A 17,362-nucleotide genomic window follows, 5' to 3' on the forward strand; every position below is an offset into this window, starting at 1 on the left:
AGCTGGACTAGGCACCGGTGGAGCGGACTGCTCTGGCTGCGGACTGGAGCCGCTGACCGGAGCTGGACTAGGCACCGGTGGAGCGGACTGCTCTGGCTCCGGAGTAGAGCCGCTGACCGGAGCTGGTCCGGGCACCGGTGGAGCGGACTACTCTGGCTCCGGAGTGGAGCCGCTGACCGGAGCTGGTCCGGGCACTGGTGGAGCGGACTACACAGGCTCCGGACTGGAGCCGCTGACCGGAGCTGGACTGGGCAACGGTGGAGCGGACTACTCTGGCTCCGGAGTGGAGCCGCTGACCGGAGCTGGTCCGGGCACTGGTGGAGCGGACTACACAGGCTCCGGACTGGAGCCGCTGACCGGAGCTGGACTAGGCAACGGTGGAGCGGACTGCTCTGGCTCCGGAGTGGAGCCGCTGACCGGAGCTGGACTTGACCCCGGTGGAGCGGACTGCTCTGGCTCCGGAGTTATGACCTACAGTATTGTCAAGCAAATTAATGTTTCCGACATTTTCGGACTACTAAACAACTATTGATTCATACTGAACAGAAATATAAACGCAACATGCAACAATTTCAAAGGTTTTACTGAGTTAGTTCATATAAGGAAATAAGTCAATTTAAATAAATTCATTAGGCCCTAGTCTATGGATTTTACATGAATGGGCATAGGCCCACCCACTGGGGAGCCAGGCACAGCCAATCAGAACGAGTTTTTCCTCCACAAAAGCGGTTTATTACAGACAGAAATACTCATCAGCACCCCCCCACCCCCCCACCCCCGATCCCCACTTAGACGATCCCGCAGGTGAAGAAGCCGGATGTGGAGGTCCTGGGCTGACATGGGTAAATGTGGTCTGCAGTTGTGAGGCCGGTTGGACGTACTGCCAAATTCTCTAAAACGACGTTGTAGGCAGCTTATGGTAGAGAAATTAACATTAAATTCTCTGGCAACAGCTCTAGTGGACATTTCTGCAGTCAGCATGCCAATTCCACGCTCCCTCAAAATATCAGACATCTGTGGCATTGTGTGACAAAACAGCACATTTTAAAGTGGTATTTTATTGTCCCTAGCACAACGTGCACCTGTGTAATGATCATGCTATTTAATCAGCTTGTTGATATGCCACACTTGTCAGGTGGATGGATTATCTTTGCGAAGGAGAAATGCTCACTAACAGGGATGTAAAGGAATGTGTGCACAAAATTTGAGAGAAATAAGCTTTTTGTGCGTATGTAAGATTTCTGGGATTTTTTATTTCAGCTCATGAAACATGGGACCAACACTTTACATGTTGAGTTTATATTTTTGTTCAGTGTACAACCACGGAGAGTTACTGCAAGTCTCAAAGAAAACAGGAGCTGCCTCCACTATTCCAGCAACATTTCAACTTTAACATTTCAACATCATCAAATCACCTATGCTTAGTCTAATGCATTGACAACTGAAATATACCAAAAACTATTTAGTCCAATCTGTCACGTTGTATAATGATTTGAAGACAGGCGCAGGAATACGTAGGGCTTTTAATTACTCCACCCAACACAAGGTACGTCATGAAAAACAACGGGTACGAAGCCCAAAACAAAAACATATATATATATAACACTGGGATGTAACCCAAAGAAAAGAGTTAGGTGTAAACCTCCAAACAAATAAACGAGACGAGACCCATAATAACCAGAGCACAATACATGGTACTCACGAGACCAACGGACATCGGACATTAATCGTCAAGGACAATGGGGAACAGAGGGCACATATATATACACAAACTAATCAGGGGGAATGGGGAACAGAGGGCACATATATATACACAAACTAATCAGGGGGAATGGGGAACAGAGGGCACATATATATACACAAACTAATCAGGGGGAATGGGGAACAGAGGGCACATATATATACACAAACTATTCAGGGGGAACCAGGTGTGCGTAATGAGACAAGACAGTCCGGGGTTGGTGGTAATGATCAATATCAGTGACGTCTAGAAGGCCGGTGACGTAGACCTCCGGAGCTGGTGAACGGAATGAGCAGCAGTACAGGGGGGATCCGTGACACAATCAACATAAGCTAAATATGATGTGGCTGTCCATGGACTCTGTCATACAGTCAGTGGCGACCCGTCATTCAGGGCAGGTGGGGAGCCCCACCTGTTTTGAGCCCTACCTGTTTAGCTAAAAAATAAAATAAATGAAAAACTACAGATTAAATAATTGGGCTGTTTTACATGTTATTTTGGCATTAATTTGTGTTACATATCAGTTTCCAAACAATGTAAAAAAAACAACAACAAAAGTTAACAAAGCTGCATACAAACATGGTCTCTTGAGTAAGAAAGCTCCAAAATGCAGATGTTTCAGCCTAGCTCAGTGTTTCCGGGCAGCCAGCGAAAGCACAGAGCGTAGGCGTTGGTCATTTTCTGTAGTTGCGCCGTGATTGGCTCAGTGTATCTACAGGGAGGAGCTAGGCAGTTCAAGCCTTCTGGGGTGTTGCCATAGATTTATATTAGAAGCAGTGGCGGCTGGCCGATAGAGGGCGCTAGGGCGCCGCCCCCTTAAATAAAATTATTTAAAAAAATAAAATAAAAAATAAATAAAAATAATAATAATAATAATAAAAACATCAGTATGTCAATATTTGTGTGTTTGAAATATGGAATGCACACAGTAATATGTGTAAGATATGATAGAAAATCATATTCGCAACCTTTCCTCTGCCTGTCAAACGCCTCGTCAGCTCTGGGCGATACAGAAAGTGCCCCGAGGAGGCGGGTCTACGTAGCAGTTAAGCCAATTGCTAATTTAAGATATGAATGTATGACATAAAATGTAGCCAATCAGCGATCTTAAATCGAATCCAAGGAGGGCGATTATTTTATCGCCCCAAGCTCGCCCCTGATAAAATAAGGACCGGGCTCCAGTGGCGCCATTTTTACTAGACGACAATGGCGAGCGCAAACGTTACTCCTCCAAGACCCAACCCTAACTCGGTGAAATCTCTCCTCCAAGATCCGTTTGAGAGGAGAACTTTGTCAGAGAAAGTTCGGGTGAAAGAGCTGGGCCCAGATCAACCTGACCTCTCAATCAGACAGCAGGCTAGCGAGAAAGGGAAGCAGTATATGCGCGGCTTCTCCCGTAGCTGGTACACCAGGAAGGCTTGGCTAGCTGGGTGCACTGATGCTAATGCTTTATTTTGCTTTCCGTGCTTGCTTTTTAAAACGACGGGGTCAGATTCAGCATGGACAGGTACCGGAGTGAGGGATATGAAGCACCTGTCAGAGAAGGTAAAGAAACATGAGAACACCAGGGCACACATGGACAACTCTGTAAAGCTAGCTGTATTAGGAAGGGTGAACATTGCTACGCAACTGGATGACGGCCACAGGATTGCGGTGAGGAAACACAATGAGGAGGTGGATAAAAACAGGCACATTCTATCCAAAATTATCGATTGTGTGAAGTTCTGTGGGGCTTTTGAGTTGGCCTTGCGTGGGCACGAGGAGACTGACTCCTCGGACAACCCCGGCATTTTCCGGGGCTTAGTGGATTTTGTTGCCTCCCTCGACAGTGTGCTGGAGGAGCACCTGAAGACAGCTACCGTTTTTAAGGGCACGTCAAAGACGATACAGAACGAGCTGTTGGACTGTATGCTGTCAGTGCTTAAGGATTACATCCTGGAGGAAGTAAAGAGTGCTGATTTTATCGCCATTCAAGCTGACGAGACGACTGACATTTCCACCCACTGCCAGTTGGTGCTTGTGATACGCTACATCGATGCTAAAAGTAACGTCCAAGAGCGTTTTTTCGAGTTCATTTTGATCGAGAACGCAACCGCCGACACCATCGCTACAGCGCTGCTGGAGAGGCTCAGCACCATACTCTCACATGGACAAAAGGCCAAACTTATTGCCCAGGCTTACGATGGAGCAAGTGTGATGAGGGGAGCCACCGGCGGAGTGCAGCGTAAAATAGTGGATGTGTACGAAAATGCGCACTACGTCCACTGCTATGCACATCAGCTGAACCTCATCATGCAGCAGGCTACTTCACGCATCCCCAGGATCGGCACTTTCTTTTCCGACCTTGCAGGATTTTCTGCTTTCTTCTCCAGGTCTCCCAAGCGAACCACCGTGCTTGACGAAGTGGTTGCGCATAGACTCCCCAGAGCCTCTACAACACGGTGGAACTTCCACAGTCGCGCTGTAAACACTGTGTACGAGTACAGGGATGACCTCCTAACGTGTTTCCAGACCATCAGAGACTCTGGGAACTTTGATGCCCCGACTGTCAGAGAGGCGGGGGGCTTTGTGAGGATGCTCGAAGACGAGGCTTTCTGTTTTTTCCTGGCACTGTTCCACAAGATCATGCCAAATGTGGACATGCTTTTCAGCCAGCTGCAGAAGAGGAACATCGACCCTAACAATCAGGTAAATAACTATATTTACTATTGGCTGATAAAGATGTTGTTAGAAAGATGAATAGTTCACTTACAACAGTTTAAAAGCCTACATGTGTCTGGTCATCAAAGTGAGTGATTATCATAGAGCCGTCACAATTATATTTGTTTTAGTATTTTAAAAGGAAAGAGAAGACACAATCAGACGTTGATAATAATGCAGGAAAGTACTACACAGTTTGTAATAATTATTCAGGTGTCCACCAGGTCAATTTCTAGAAGAGGCCTAGTTGTTATTGAATATTAACTTTATTGCTAAGTGCACAGCAGAACAAAATGATGTTGCATCCCTCTCACAAATGTAATAGAAAAAGGCTTTAAAACGTAATAACATCAGTTAATTATGTACATCACAGGTTAAAAGCAGTTACTAGACATAGTTTGTGTGTATATACACACTATCTGTCTGTCTGTCTGTCTGTCTGTCTGTCTATATATATATATATATATATATATAAAAGTCACTGGTTGTGTGTTGAGGGGGAATTACAGTGAGTTAAGAAGTCTGATTGCAAGTTATCAAATTAAACTTTATTTTTTGGACCCAGGGCCTCAATTCCCTCTTTGTGTGGGGACAGCGCATCTGACGAGCAGCAACAGCCCATCAAGCGACGGAGGATGCTGGGACCAGGAGAACAACAGAGGTTGGCTATAGAGGTAAGTTGTGATGTAATTGTCAGTGTTTCCCCCTAGAACTTTTTTCAGGCCTGGTAGTATGTAGCCAAAACCCTGAACAATCAGCACCTTGGTAATCATATACTTGAGTTGGACATAGGCATGTGTCAGTCAGGATCACTTGCATCAAAATAGCTTAATTGCAAATTAAAGCTGATGATGTATCTTTTACAGGTATGTGATACCATCCTGAGTCATGCCAAAGAGAGGTTCTCCTTCACCCAGCACCTCATCAGCGCAACACTATTGCACGGAGAGTTGTTCCCACAACACAGTGTGAAGTTCCCCGATACAGCGCTTGAAACAACCGTGGAGGCGTACCCCATGTTGAACAAGGCCAAGCTCAAAACCGAACTGTCCCTCATCTATGAGAACAGTGAGTTCAAGGCTTGTAGTGGTGCAGTGCCCCTGTACCAGTTCTTCATGGAGAACAACCTTCAGAGCACTTTCACAGAGACTGCCAGCCTCCTCAAGATCCTCATCACCACACCCATGACAACTGCTGAGTCAGAAAGGTGCTTCTCTACACTGAAAAGGATCAAGACCTTCCTGAGAAACAGCATGACACAGGATCGCCTGAACGCTCTGGCCATGCTCTCCATGGAGAAGAAACTTGTCAGGGACATTCCTGACTTTAATCAAAGGGTCATTGAGAGGTTTGCCACTCAGAAGGACAGACGGGCAAAATTCCTGTACAAATAAGATGACAGACACACACACACAGAGCAGCTCTGGCCGCATGTTTCTTTGTATATAGTTGACCTTAGCATAAAAAATCCAGTTATATATGGTACTCTAGAAAGTCTTAATAGTGTCTTTGCTAATATTACTGTATATATGTTGTTTTGTATCAATTAATTGTTGCAGTTCTGGAGCACATTAACAATTAGTCACATTTAGTATGATCATAAAATACTGTATGCTATTCTTCCAGTCAAAGGTTTGAGTTCATCCACTTGATATCCATTTCTATATTATACATCCTTTTATACAGTGTAAGATTTCCTATAAACTTTATAATAATTTCATGTTATTGTCCACTTTCCACTCTGTTCTGACAGCATGCCTGTTGCGTTGCCTGTTTACTACCAATGGTGAAAAGTTCACTTTAAATGCAAATGAAAGGCTTGGGTTTGTGTAATATGTTTTTGTGTAAGAATGCCTCAACTTTTTAATATTGGCATTAAATAATTACTGAATGTTTCACTGAGCACTGCTGTCCTGCAGTTTGTGTTAAAATATATCGCGATGGTTACAGGAAAAAAAAAGTATGGCACAGCCCCACCGAGAATATTTTTCACCAGCCGCCACTGATTAGAAGTGTTCAAGGTCATTGGCCACAGATCAAATCACTCTATATCTACCGTAGCTTTGATTGGACTGATCATGTCAACATCATACTTTCGAAATCTTAGCTAGCAAGCTAGCTAGCTAGACAAGCAGTCATCATCTTGAATCAAGCTGACAATCTACTGGCAAATCCTTTTCCATCCTTTTCATATGAAGATAAATAATTGATAAAACGTATCGGTGCTCATTGGCCATTGGACATAAACATTACACAACAAGTTGGAAATCGCAAATTCAACTATGAGTGGTTTGGAAGGGAAATCTGACTTCAGTGAGTTCAAGACAACTGGGATCACTGACGTCATCATGATTCGACTTTGTTATTTTTCCCCGAGTTGTATAGTATGATGTCTTCATGCCTTCATGTTTATCTGTCATTTGGGTCCACATTCTGTACGTGACGTGTTTGTATATGTGTGTTAATATACGTATGTGTTTTGTCCCTCCAGTCTCCCCCAGGATCTGTGGTCAGAACCAGGTCCCAGAAAATGTGAGTGTGGTGGTGAACAACCCTGTGTCTCTAACCTGTGAGGCCTCTGGCATCCCTCTTCCTGCTATCACCTGGCTGAACGATGGAAACACAGCAGCACAGGAGACCGCAGCAGACACTTCAACCACAGCAGCACAGGAGACCGCAGCAGACACTTCAACCACAGCAGCACAGGAGACCGCAGCAGACACTTCAACCACAGCAGCACAGGAGACCGCAGCAGACACTTCAACCACAGCAGCACAGGAGACCGCAGCAGACACTTCAACCACAGCAGCACAGGAGACCGCAGCAGACACTTCAACCTCAACGTACTGGGTATGAACACTACCACTACTCTCACTACATCACTGCTGACAGGTCAGGGGTCACACCAGAGCAGCTCTCTCAGATGCTGTTGAGTCTGAATTAATATAGAGATTGGGTAACACTTTATAATTACACCTTGTAATAAAGCATTTATAATGGATTAGTAAAAAGTTTATTCATCATTTATATATAATTACTCCAACATTTGTACATTTTAATAAGCTAGTTATTCACACATTTATAAACAACTTTTAAAGTATTTAATAATGATTCATAAGATAATTAATAAGTTGTTTAAAGCTGCAATATGTAACTTTCTGGGCGACCCGACCAAATCCACATAGAAATGTGAGTTATAGCTCTGTCATTCTCATTGGAAGCAAGTCTAAGAAGCGTTAGATTTGTTCTATGTGCATATTTCTATGCTTCCCGTTCTTAAGTTTAGTTTTTGAGTCTTTTACTTTTGGTTTGGTAAACCAGCTTCAAACAGCCGAAAATACAAAATGTTTTGTTATGGAAAATGTGTTTCACAGTGGTTTAGATGGTACAATGATTCTCTATACTTAACTTACTTGTTTTGTCACAAACTGAAATTATGGGAACTATCAGAATATTTGCAACTGGGAAATGGGGGAGTGCATCTTTAATAGTATATCTTTAATATAGGTACTTATAAACCATTTACAAATCATTAGTAAAATATTTTTGCAGTTCCTAATCTAAAGTGAGGACTATTCATACTTTCTTAATACTTTATAAATGTTTTGAGTGACCAGTGTAATTTCTCACAAAAAGATGGACATGCTATTGGTAGACATTCCAGCAGTACCTGATGCTCCTTAAAGGTAGACTCAGCAATTTGACGTAGATGCAGAAAATAAACAGCATAGTGGGTCAATATCTGCAACTACTAAGAGCGTTGAAGCATGAGGCTCAACTTCTCCGCTCCACATGGAATTGTTTTAAGATCGTCATACCAAGGATAATTTATCTTTGATTTAGAATTTTAGGGCACCCCTTTAGGTATCAAAAACATTTATAAAAACATTGAATTTGGTCTTACTGCTATTAGCCCATAGAAACGCATTGAATAACAGATTCATGCATGGTAAAACACATAGTAAAAAAAATAATCTGAAGTAAGTTTGTTTTGAAGGCTTTCCTATATCTGAGAGATATCAGCACGATTGTATTTTTTTTTACACATATTTCACCCCTTTTTTTGGGGCACTAAACTACTTCCATATGTACTTCCATAAATGTTTTAAGCTGGTACCGGGCTACCTTTAGGTGTGGCTTGTGAGGCTTGTGGGCGGCCTAGAGCAAAACATACTCACCTTTCCACAGAGGGGTCATATTAGTGTGTAGCCCAAACTGTTCGGACATTACAGACAGAAGTTGGCAGATCGGCGGTACCGACTTCAGATGAGTCCTTTGATGCTTGTGGGGGTCGTAGAGCAAAATCACTGACATGTTTGTGTTCATGAGACCGTTCGGATGCTACAGACCGATTTTTGGCAGATGCCGATATTGGCGGATGTGGTGTATTGGGATGCAGCCCATGCAAGAAAAACAGATATCTCTAGCTTAAACAGACAGATTTTTATGAGGATTTTTTATTATTATGCTAAATAGATGTTCTTACAGTAATGTAAATGTTTTGCTAATTTTGTCAACCTTGCAAACACAAACTAATCATAAAACAGGGAGATGTAGCCTACACATCATCTGACGAACCGACCAGTTTTTCTCCTGTGGATTAGTTTGTTATAGGGTTATAATCTGACAATTTTTTAAAGATAAAGAAACAAGGTAAAAAAATTAAGAGACCAATGCAAAAATATACGTTTCTCTGGTTTGACTATTTATAGGTATGTGTTTGGGTGAAATTAAAATTTTTGTTTTATTCTATAAACTACTGACAACATTTCTCCCAAATTCAAAATAAAAATATTGTCATTTAGAGCATTTATTTGCAGAAAATGACAACTGGTCAAAATAACAAAAAAAATGCAGGCTTGTCAGACCTCGAATAATGCAAAGAAAATAAGTTAATGTTCATTTTTAAACAACACAATACTAAGGAAGAGTTGAGAAATCAATATTTGGTGGAATAACCCTGATTTTCAATCACAGCTTTCATGCGTCTTGGCATGCTCTCCACCAGTCTTTCACATTGATGTTGGGTGACTTAATGCCACTCCTGGTGCAAAAATTCAAGCAGCTCGGATTTGTTTGATGGCTTGTGACCATCCATCTTCCTCTTGATCACATTCCAGAGGTTTTCAATGGGGTTCAGGTCTGGAGATTGGGCTGGCCATGACAGGGTCTTGATCTGGTGGTCCTCCATCCACACCTTGATTGACCTGGCTGTGTGGCATGGTGCATTGTCCTGCTGGAAAAACCAATCCTCAGAGTTGGGGAACAATGTCAGAGCAAAAGGAAGCAAGTTTTCTTCCAGGACAACCTTGTACGTGGCTTGATTCATGCGTCCTTCACAAAGACAAATCTGCCCGATTCCAGCATTGCTGAAGCACCCCCAGATCATCACCGATCCTCCACCAAATTTCACAGCGGGTGCGAGACACTGTGGCTTGTAGGCCTCTCCAGGTCTCCGTCTAACCATTAGACGACCAGGTGTTGGACTCATCAGAGAAGATGACCTTACTCCAGTCCTCTACGGTCCAATCCTTATGGTCTTTTGCAAACCTCAGCCTGGCTCTTCTTTGCTTCTCATTGATGAAGGGCTTTTTTCTAGCTTTCCACGACTTCAGCCCTGCCCCTAGGAGCCTGTTTCGAACCGTCCTCGCTGTGCACTTCACCCCAGCTGCCTTTTGCCATTATTTTTGTAGGTCACTTGATGTCATCCTACAGTTGTTGAGTGACATTCGAATTAGTTCCTGAGTGGCGCAGTGGTCTAAGGCACTGCATCGCAGTCCTAGCTGTGCCACTAGAGATCCTGGTTCGAATCCAGGCTCTGTCGTAGCCGGCCGTGACCGGGAGACCCATGGGGCGGCGCGCAATTGGCCCAGCGTCGTCCAGGGTAGGGGAGGGAATGGCCGGCAGGGATGTAGCTCAGTTGATAGAGCATGGTGTTTGCAACGCCAGGGTTGTGGGTTCGATTCCCACAGGGGGTATGAAAAAAAATAAAATAATGTAAGTCGCTCTGGATAAGAGCGTCTGCTAAATGATGTAAATGTAGTTGGCGGTCATCCCGGTTAGTAGAGAGTCGTTTTCGCCCTCTGCCGGTCTGTAGCTTTGTTGTCCCCAATGTCTGCTGCTTGACCTTGTTCTTATGAACCGGCGTCTTGTTGGGTCACATTAGTTTGTAGCCCAAATGGTTCGGACGCTACAGACGTTTCCGTGAGAAGAACAGTTTTTGGGATGTCTCATGGTCTGACAAACTCGCTTTAGCTCTGCAACCTTTCACCGTAGATGCGGAAGTGCGACACTGGCGGAGGTGCTGGATTGAACAGATATCTGTAGCTTAAACTGAAGGTTTGATGGAGATTTTTTTGTTATGTAACTTAGATTGGGTTAAAACTTAGGTTTTAACGGTAGTAACTCTTGAAATGTAATGGCATACTAAAGCAAAATGATCTATTCAGTTAATTGTTTCCTTATTTCGTAAGCAGTCTATGGACTGCTCCAACGAGTGACAGCAATCCACACTTTAGGTTTTGGTAGAAAAGTACTGCCAAGAAACGTTAATATTAGGACGAAAAACATTACTTTACTCAGTATAGAGAGTCTGAAGTTACACATCACACTACTACAACAGTGTGACTGTTTTGGAATAAAATGTTCACTATATTTCCTGTGTTGTGTGCTTGTTGTTTAACCATTGATATGTTCTAGGTCATTTTGAGACCTTAAGGAGCATCAGGTACTGCTGGAATGTCTACCAATAGCATGTCCATCTTTTTGTGAGAAATTACACTGGTCACTCAAAACATTTATATTTAAGTATTAAGAAAGTATGAATAGTCCTCACTTTAGATTAGGAACTGCAAAACTACTTTACAAATGATTAGTAAATGGTTTATAAGGACATTTATTAAACATCTTATGATCTTATGAATTAATCAATCAATCAAATGTATTTATAAAGCCCTTTTTACATAAGCAGATGTCACAAAGTGCTATACAGAAACCCAGCCTAAAACCCCAAACCGTAAGCAATGCAGATGAATAATTATTACATACTATAAAAGTGGTTTATAAATGTTTGAATAACTAGCTAGCTTACTAACATTTACAAATGTGACCGACCGGCTCGATTCTGTCCTATGTAGTAAAATTTGAAATAGTGTTTTTTACATTGGATAAAAGTAGAGAGTTAAAAAATGGGATGTCATGCACTGCAGTTGAGGAACAATGGGAAAGTAATTCTGCTTTGAAAGTTGATAAACTTTTAACCCCACTTTTGAGAAAATGGCCCTTGAATGTTTTAGTACACCTACTGGAGAGCTCTTCTTTGTCTACACCCAGCATCTTTCACACCCTCTTAATTAAGCCCTACCCATCTCTTTAAGGGTTCACGTGAGGCCATGTGCTAAACAGAGTAAGGTAGGGTAGTAAACAACCAAATATTTCAAGACTAAAAGTGGTGAAAGTAGTAGCAGAAATACCCTTTATCTAGTCCTTGGCCTATATCCTAATCTGACTTTGGTGTAGGTCACGTTGTTCTTCACATTACCGTCTCTCAAATAAAATCAACGTTTATTTGTCACATGTACATGATACAGAAGGTGTCAACGGTACAGTGAAATGGTTACTTGCATATTTGCATAGTAGCAAAATCTAAAATAGAAAGTGTCCAGATAAATATTGTATAAATATTATATAATTATTAGATGATTCTTACCTAGACACACTTGTCTAAATTGATGGGTTATGTGAAAGAAATGCTATAACCACCCCCCAGAGACATCTAGCTAAGTGGACGGGTCATTGTTGTTTAGACATGTCCACATGTTCATGAAATACAATAGATGACCGTAATCACCCCCAGACACACCTGGCTAACTTGATGGGTCATGTAATCATCTGTCAAAGTGGAATCTTTTGTTTAGACATGTAGCTAGTTAGCTAGCTAAACAATTAACCTAATGGTACTTTCAAGACAACTGGGAACTTGGAAAAATACTGAGGTCAAATCATGACGTCAGTGATCTTCAGGTCGGAAAGTCGGGGCTCTAGAAATAGGCCAGAGTTCCCGAGTTGTAATTACGAGTTGGATGACCATTCAAAGCAATATTTCCCTGTCGGAACTCGTTTTTTTACGAATTCCCAGTTGTCTTGAACACACTGAAGTCAGAGATTTCAGAGTTCCAAGCTCCGAGATCCCAGTTGTTTTGAATGCGGCAATAATCCCTACCCATAATACTAGCAATACAAACTGATTGCATGACTCTGCAGGTAGCTAAAGCTAACCAACTAGGTTCGATGTTAGCTAGCTAGCTAACATTAGGCTATAACTAGTAATGCAATTGGCTTTCTGAGATACAAACAATATTACTACACAGATCATACATGTAACGTTAGCTAGTGAGCCAGCCAGCTAACATTAGCTAGCTAGCTAACAGTACGCTTTAACTTGCAATGGAAATGACTTTCTGACAAAATTAGAAACGTATAATAACTGAAAATGTAACTAGCTAGACTCTCTTGCCCGTATACATGGATGAACCCTTCTCCCTCTCTGTCACGGATGCCATGGTTGCCCTTAGTTTGAAGATGTAATCCGGAGACAGGTGTTTTATACAACAGCCTTCTGTGTGTTCTCTTTTCTAATCCCCCTGCATTTATGCAATCAAACGCCAGAATTTTCTCCATCTCCTTAGATATCAAACTCAGCTACCACCGGGAATTCCACTGATTTCAAAACTCTGTCAACTTCTTCCTTGACAACAACACTGTTGATCGCCGTTTCAGAAGATTCTACAATGTCTGGTTCAATGAAAAAGTTTTGACCTAAATCAGGGATTCCTCAACGTCTAATTCATTTTCCGAGTCAGAGAGAGTCAGCATGGCATGATCGTCCTCCAGAAAGTGGAGAGCATTAGCAACACTTTTGCAGTTCTTCATGATATCTGTTAAAAAAGCAGCTGTCGAAAGGATTACCTACACATACACATGGTCCTACACATGGACCTCTGTAGCTCAATTGGTAGAGCATGGCGCTTGTAACGCCAGGGTAGTGGGTTCGATCCCCGGGACCACCCATACGTACAGTGGGGGAAAAAAGTATTTAGTCAGCCACCAATTGTGCAAGTTCTCCCACACATTTGTTATTATGAGAAACTTTAAGTCAAAGTAACATCATTCAAGAGTTGTTCACTTACCCAGTAGAGACACTATAGTCCCAGTGACATCAGGCACAAAGCACAGGTTGAGTTTTGCTGATGCAATATGCTTTTTGAGAATCATGTGTGTGTGTGTGTGTGTGTGTGTGTGTGTGTTTGTGTGACTGACTGACTGACTGTGTGTGTGTGTGTGTGTGTGTTGTTTGACACCTTTAATTGGTAGAGTGATATATGTGTCGTTATTACAGAGCCTTGCATGGTAGTGCTAACAGGTCCCTCTGGAATCTGAGAGAAAAACAAACCAGACAAAAAATATGATTGGGTCAGAATACTACAGGGTGATGTCTGGCAAATATGTTTCCCAATAATGTAACTGTCTCCCTCAACTTGAATAACTATTTCATAATTCAGTTTAGATGGACATTTTTACAAGTCTATGTAATGTTCCTATGGAATGCCATTAGTGCATCCACCATAAAGATATGCCATCTCATCAACTGCCTGACTGTCAATTTTCTCATGCACTGGCCAAATGACATATGCCGTGATCTGTCCTGTAGTTTATCAAGGCCTTCCTTCCAAATCTAATTTCATTTTCGTGAGTATTGGAAGTCTAAAGAAGTTCAGTATGAGATTTTGCATTTGAATCGCAGGGCTGGCATCTAACACTCACCGTTAGTTTTGTATCTTATGATAGCTAGCTTACTGCTGAAATTTTTCCAGAAACACAACCTCTGTTTGAAGCTCCATCTATGCAACATTTTTGATTGGTGTCACGGTTTCGGCCGAGGCTGCCTCTCTTCCTTGTTCGGGCAGGCTTCGGCGTTCGTTGTCTCCGGAATACTAGCTGCCACCGTTGTATGTTTCATGTTCGTTTGCTTTTGCCTGTTTGTTGTGACACCTGTTTCTCGTTTAGCGTAATTAGTGTCCTATAAGTTTCTCGTTGTGTTTGTCTAGTGTTGTGTGTTATTGTATTATTTGCTGTCGTTGTGTTGCTTGTTTGCTGCATTCTCGCTCGGTTGAGCTTCACTCCACTGCGTTGGAGCATTTTTCGCACATGTTTAGTGCGCCGTTATTTTTGTCGCCTTCGTGCGTAATTTCGCCTTCGGGCAAGTGTGTTCATATTTTCCTTGTTGGAAATAGTACTAAAGTCTTTTGGACTATACTTCGGTGTCCTGCGCTTGATTCCACCACTACACCCACCTACAGCACGCTTGACAATTGGTTTGATAAGTGGCAACCTGTCACTAGTTCCCAGAACCTTTATAGAAACTTAGGAAAGGGTTCTTTATAGCACCATAAAGGTTTCAATTATCTCTTTAACTGTCTCTTCTAGAAAAACATTTAGAAACAATTATTTAATCATAAAGTCCAATTACTAACAACTCAAACAGGAATTTCCAATAGTGTTTTTCTTTAACTTGCTGTTTACTCTACCAGGCAGTTGAGAAGTCAAGAGGGCCGTACCAGCGATACCATATTAGAATGGCAATTTGCATAGCATTTTTACTCATCTCAACAATATTACAAAAATTACTTTAGGTCTGCTTCAATGGCTTATATACTGTATGCAGGTTAAGCATTGTTAAATGAGGACTGATGTCAAATTTTTATAAATGACGTTGATTGCATATATTAAATTAATGTGTTTTCAGGTGGTGTTGGTTTTCTTAAAGTTCAATTAATCCAGGTCCTTCCACAATGTTTCCCACATGTTCAGACTACATTTTGAGATAATATATGACTAAGTGCAGTTTTTATTACTATTAGAGGCATTATTTTATAGGCGACATTAAGTCTGAATATGGATTAATTAATTCCATGGGTCATGAAATGTTGTTAAACCAATGTATGTTGCCTAATGTTGTCACGACTTCCGCCGAGGCTGCCTCCCCTCCTTGTTCGGGCAGGCTTCGGCGTTCGTCATCACTGGCTTACTAGCCACTGCCGCTCCATTATTCATCATTCCATTTGTCTTGTCTTGTCAATCACACACACCTGGTTCTTATCCCCTCATTAGTCCGTGTATAAGTGTTCCCTCTGCCCCCCTTGTCTTTGTGGGTGATTGTTTATTTGTGAGAGTAGTGTAGCTCGGTGGAGCTACTCGTACCTTGTTATTACCTTTCACGCATTCTTATTGGCAGACTAAATAGCCTTGGTTTCTCAAATGACTGCCTCGCCTGGTTCACCAACTACTTCTCAGATAGAGTTCAGTGTGTCAAATCGGAGGGCCTGTTGTCTGGACCTATGGCAGTCTCTATGGGGGTGCCACAGGGTTCAATTCTTGGGCCGACACTTTTCTCCGTGTATATCAATGATGTCGCTCTTGCTGCTGGTGACTCTCAGATTCACCTCTACGCAGACGACACCATTTTGTATACATCTGGCCCTTCATTGGACACTGTGTTAACAAACCTCCAAACGAGCTTCAATGCCATACAACAATCCTTCAGTAGCCTCAAACTGCTCTTAAACACTAGTAAAACTAAATGCATGCTTTTCAATCGAACGCTGCTGGCACCCGCCCACCCGACTAGAATCACCACTCTCGATGGGTCTGACCTAGAGTATGTGGACAACTACAAATACCTAGGTGTCTGGTTAGACTGTAAACTCAACTTCCAGACTCACATAAAGAATCTCCAATCCAAAGTTAAATCTAGAATCGGCTTCCTATTTCGCAATAAAGCCTCCTTCACTCATGCTGCCAAACATGCCCTCGTAAAACTGACTATCCTACCGATCCTTGACTTCGGCGATGTAATTTACAAAATAGCCTCCAACACTCTACTCAGCAAATTGGATGTAGTCTATCACAGTGCCATCCGTTTTGTCTCCAAAGCCCCATACACTACCCACCACTGTGACCTGTACGCTCTTGTTGGCTGGTCCTCACTACATGTTCGTCGTCAAACCCACTGGCTCCAGGCCATCTATAAATCACTGCTAGGCAAATCCCCGCCTTATCTTAGCTCATTGGTCACCATAGCAGCACCCACCCGTAGTCTGCGCTCCAGCAGGTATATCTCACTGGTCATTCCCAAAGCCAACACCTCCTTTGGCCGCCATTCCTTCCAGTTCTCTGCTGCCAATGACTGGAACGAATTGCAAAAATCTCTGAAGCTGGAGACTCTTATCTCCCTCAATAACTTTAAGCATCAGTTGTCAGAGCACCTTACCGATCACTGCACCTGTACACAGCCCATCCGAAATTAGCCCACCCAACTACCTCATCCCTATATTGTTATTTATTTTGCTCTTTTGCACCCCAGTATCTCTATTTGCACATAATCTCTTGCACATCTAGCATTCCAGTGTTAATACTATTGTAATTATTCTGCACTATAGCCTATTTATTGCCTTACCTCCATAACTTGCTACATTTGCACACACTGTATATATATTTTCTGTTGTATTTCTGACTTTATGTTTTTTTTTTACCCCATATGTAACTCTGTTGTTTTTATTGCACTACTTTGCTTTATCTTGGCCAGGTCGCAGTTGTAAATGAGAACCTGTTCTCAACTGGCTTACCTGGTTAAATAAAGGTGAAATAAAAAAAATAAAAAATAAAAGATTGCCGGGGTAGATATTTCCCCTGTGCCTGTTATTGTTGGAGCTACCGTTACCTTGTATTGCCAGGGTAGATTTTCCCCTGTGCCTGTTTCGCTTGTCGCTATAAAGCGCTATTTGTGTACGACGGAATAAACTCTGCATTCTTTGATTACCCTCCTTCTATCACACTCATCACAGAATCACCCACCCGTTATGG

General features: G+C 42.4%; 1 protein-coding gene across 1 annotated transcript; it reads left to right on the plus strand.

Moving 5' to 3' along the window:
* The first annotated feature begins 5,032 nt into the window (after window positions 1–5,032).
* Window positions 5,033–6,342, plus strand: LOC311123124 (zinc finger MYM-type protein 1-like). Its single transcript, XM_084197397.1, has 2 exons — window positions 5,033–5,115; window positions 5,308–6,342. The coding sequence occupies exons 1-2, from the start codon at window positions 5,077–5,079 to the stop codon at window positions 5,833–5,835; spliced, it is 567 nt and encodes a 188-aa protein (XP_084053523.1). The 5' UTR covers window positions 5,033–5,076; the 3' UTR covers window positions 5,836–6,342.
* The last annotated feature ends 11,020 nt before the right edge of the window (window positions 6,343–17,362 follow it).

Source organism: Coregonus lavaretus (genome assembly GCF_964263955.1).
Source record: "Coregonus lavaretus genome assembly, contig: HAP1_SCAFFOLD_313, whole genome shotgun sequence".
NCBI classification, from domain to species: domain Eukaryota; kingdom Metazoa; phylum Chordata; class Actinopteri; order Salmoniformes; family Salmonidae; genus Coregonus; species Coregonus lavaretus.

Excerpts from the sequence above, each read along its gene's own strand:
- LOC311123124 (XM_084197397.1), top strand. The coding sequence starts at position 5,077 with ATGCTGGGACCAGGAGAACAACAGAGGTTGGCTATAGAG. Across the intron at positions 5,116-5,307 it reads AACAGAGGTTGGCTATAGAG|GTATGTGATACCATCCTGAG; the intron begins GTAAGTTGTGAT and ends TATCTTTTACAG.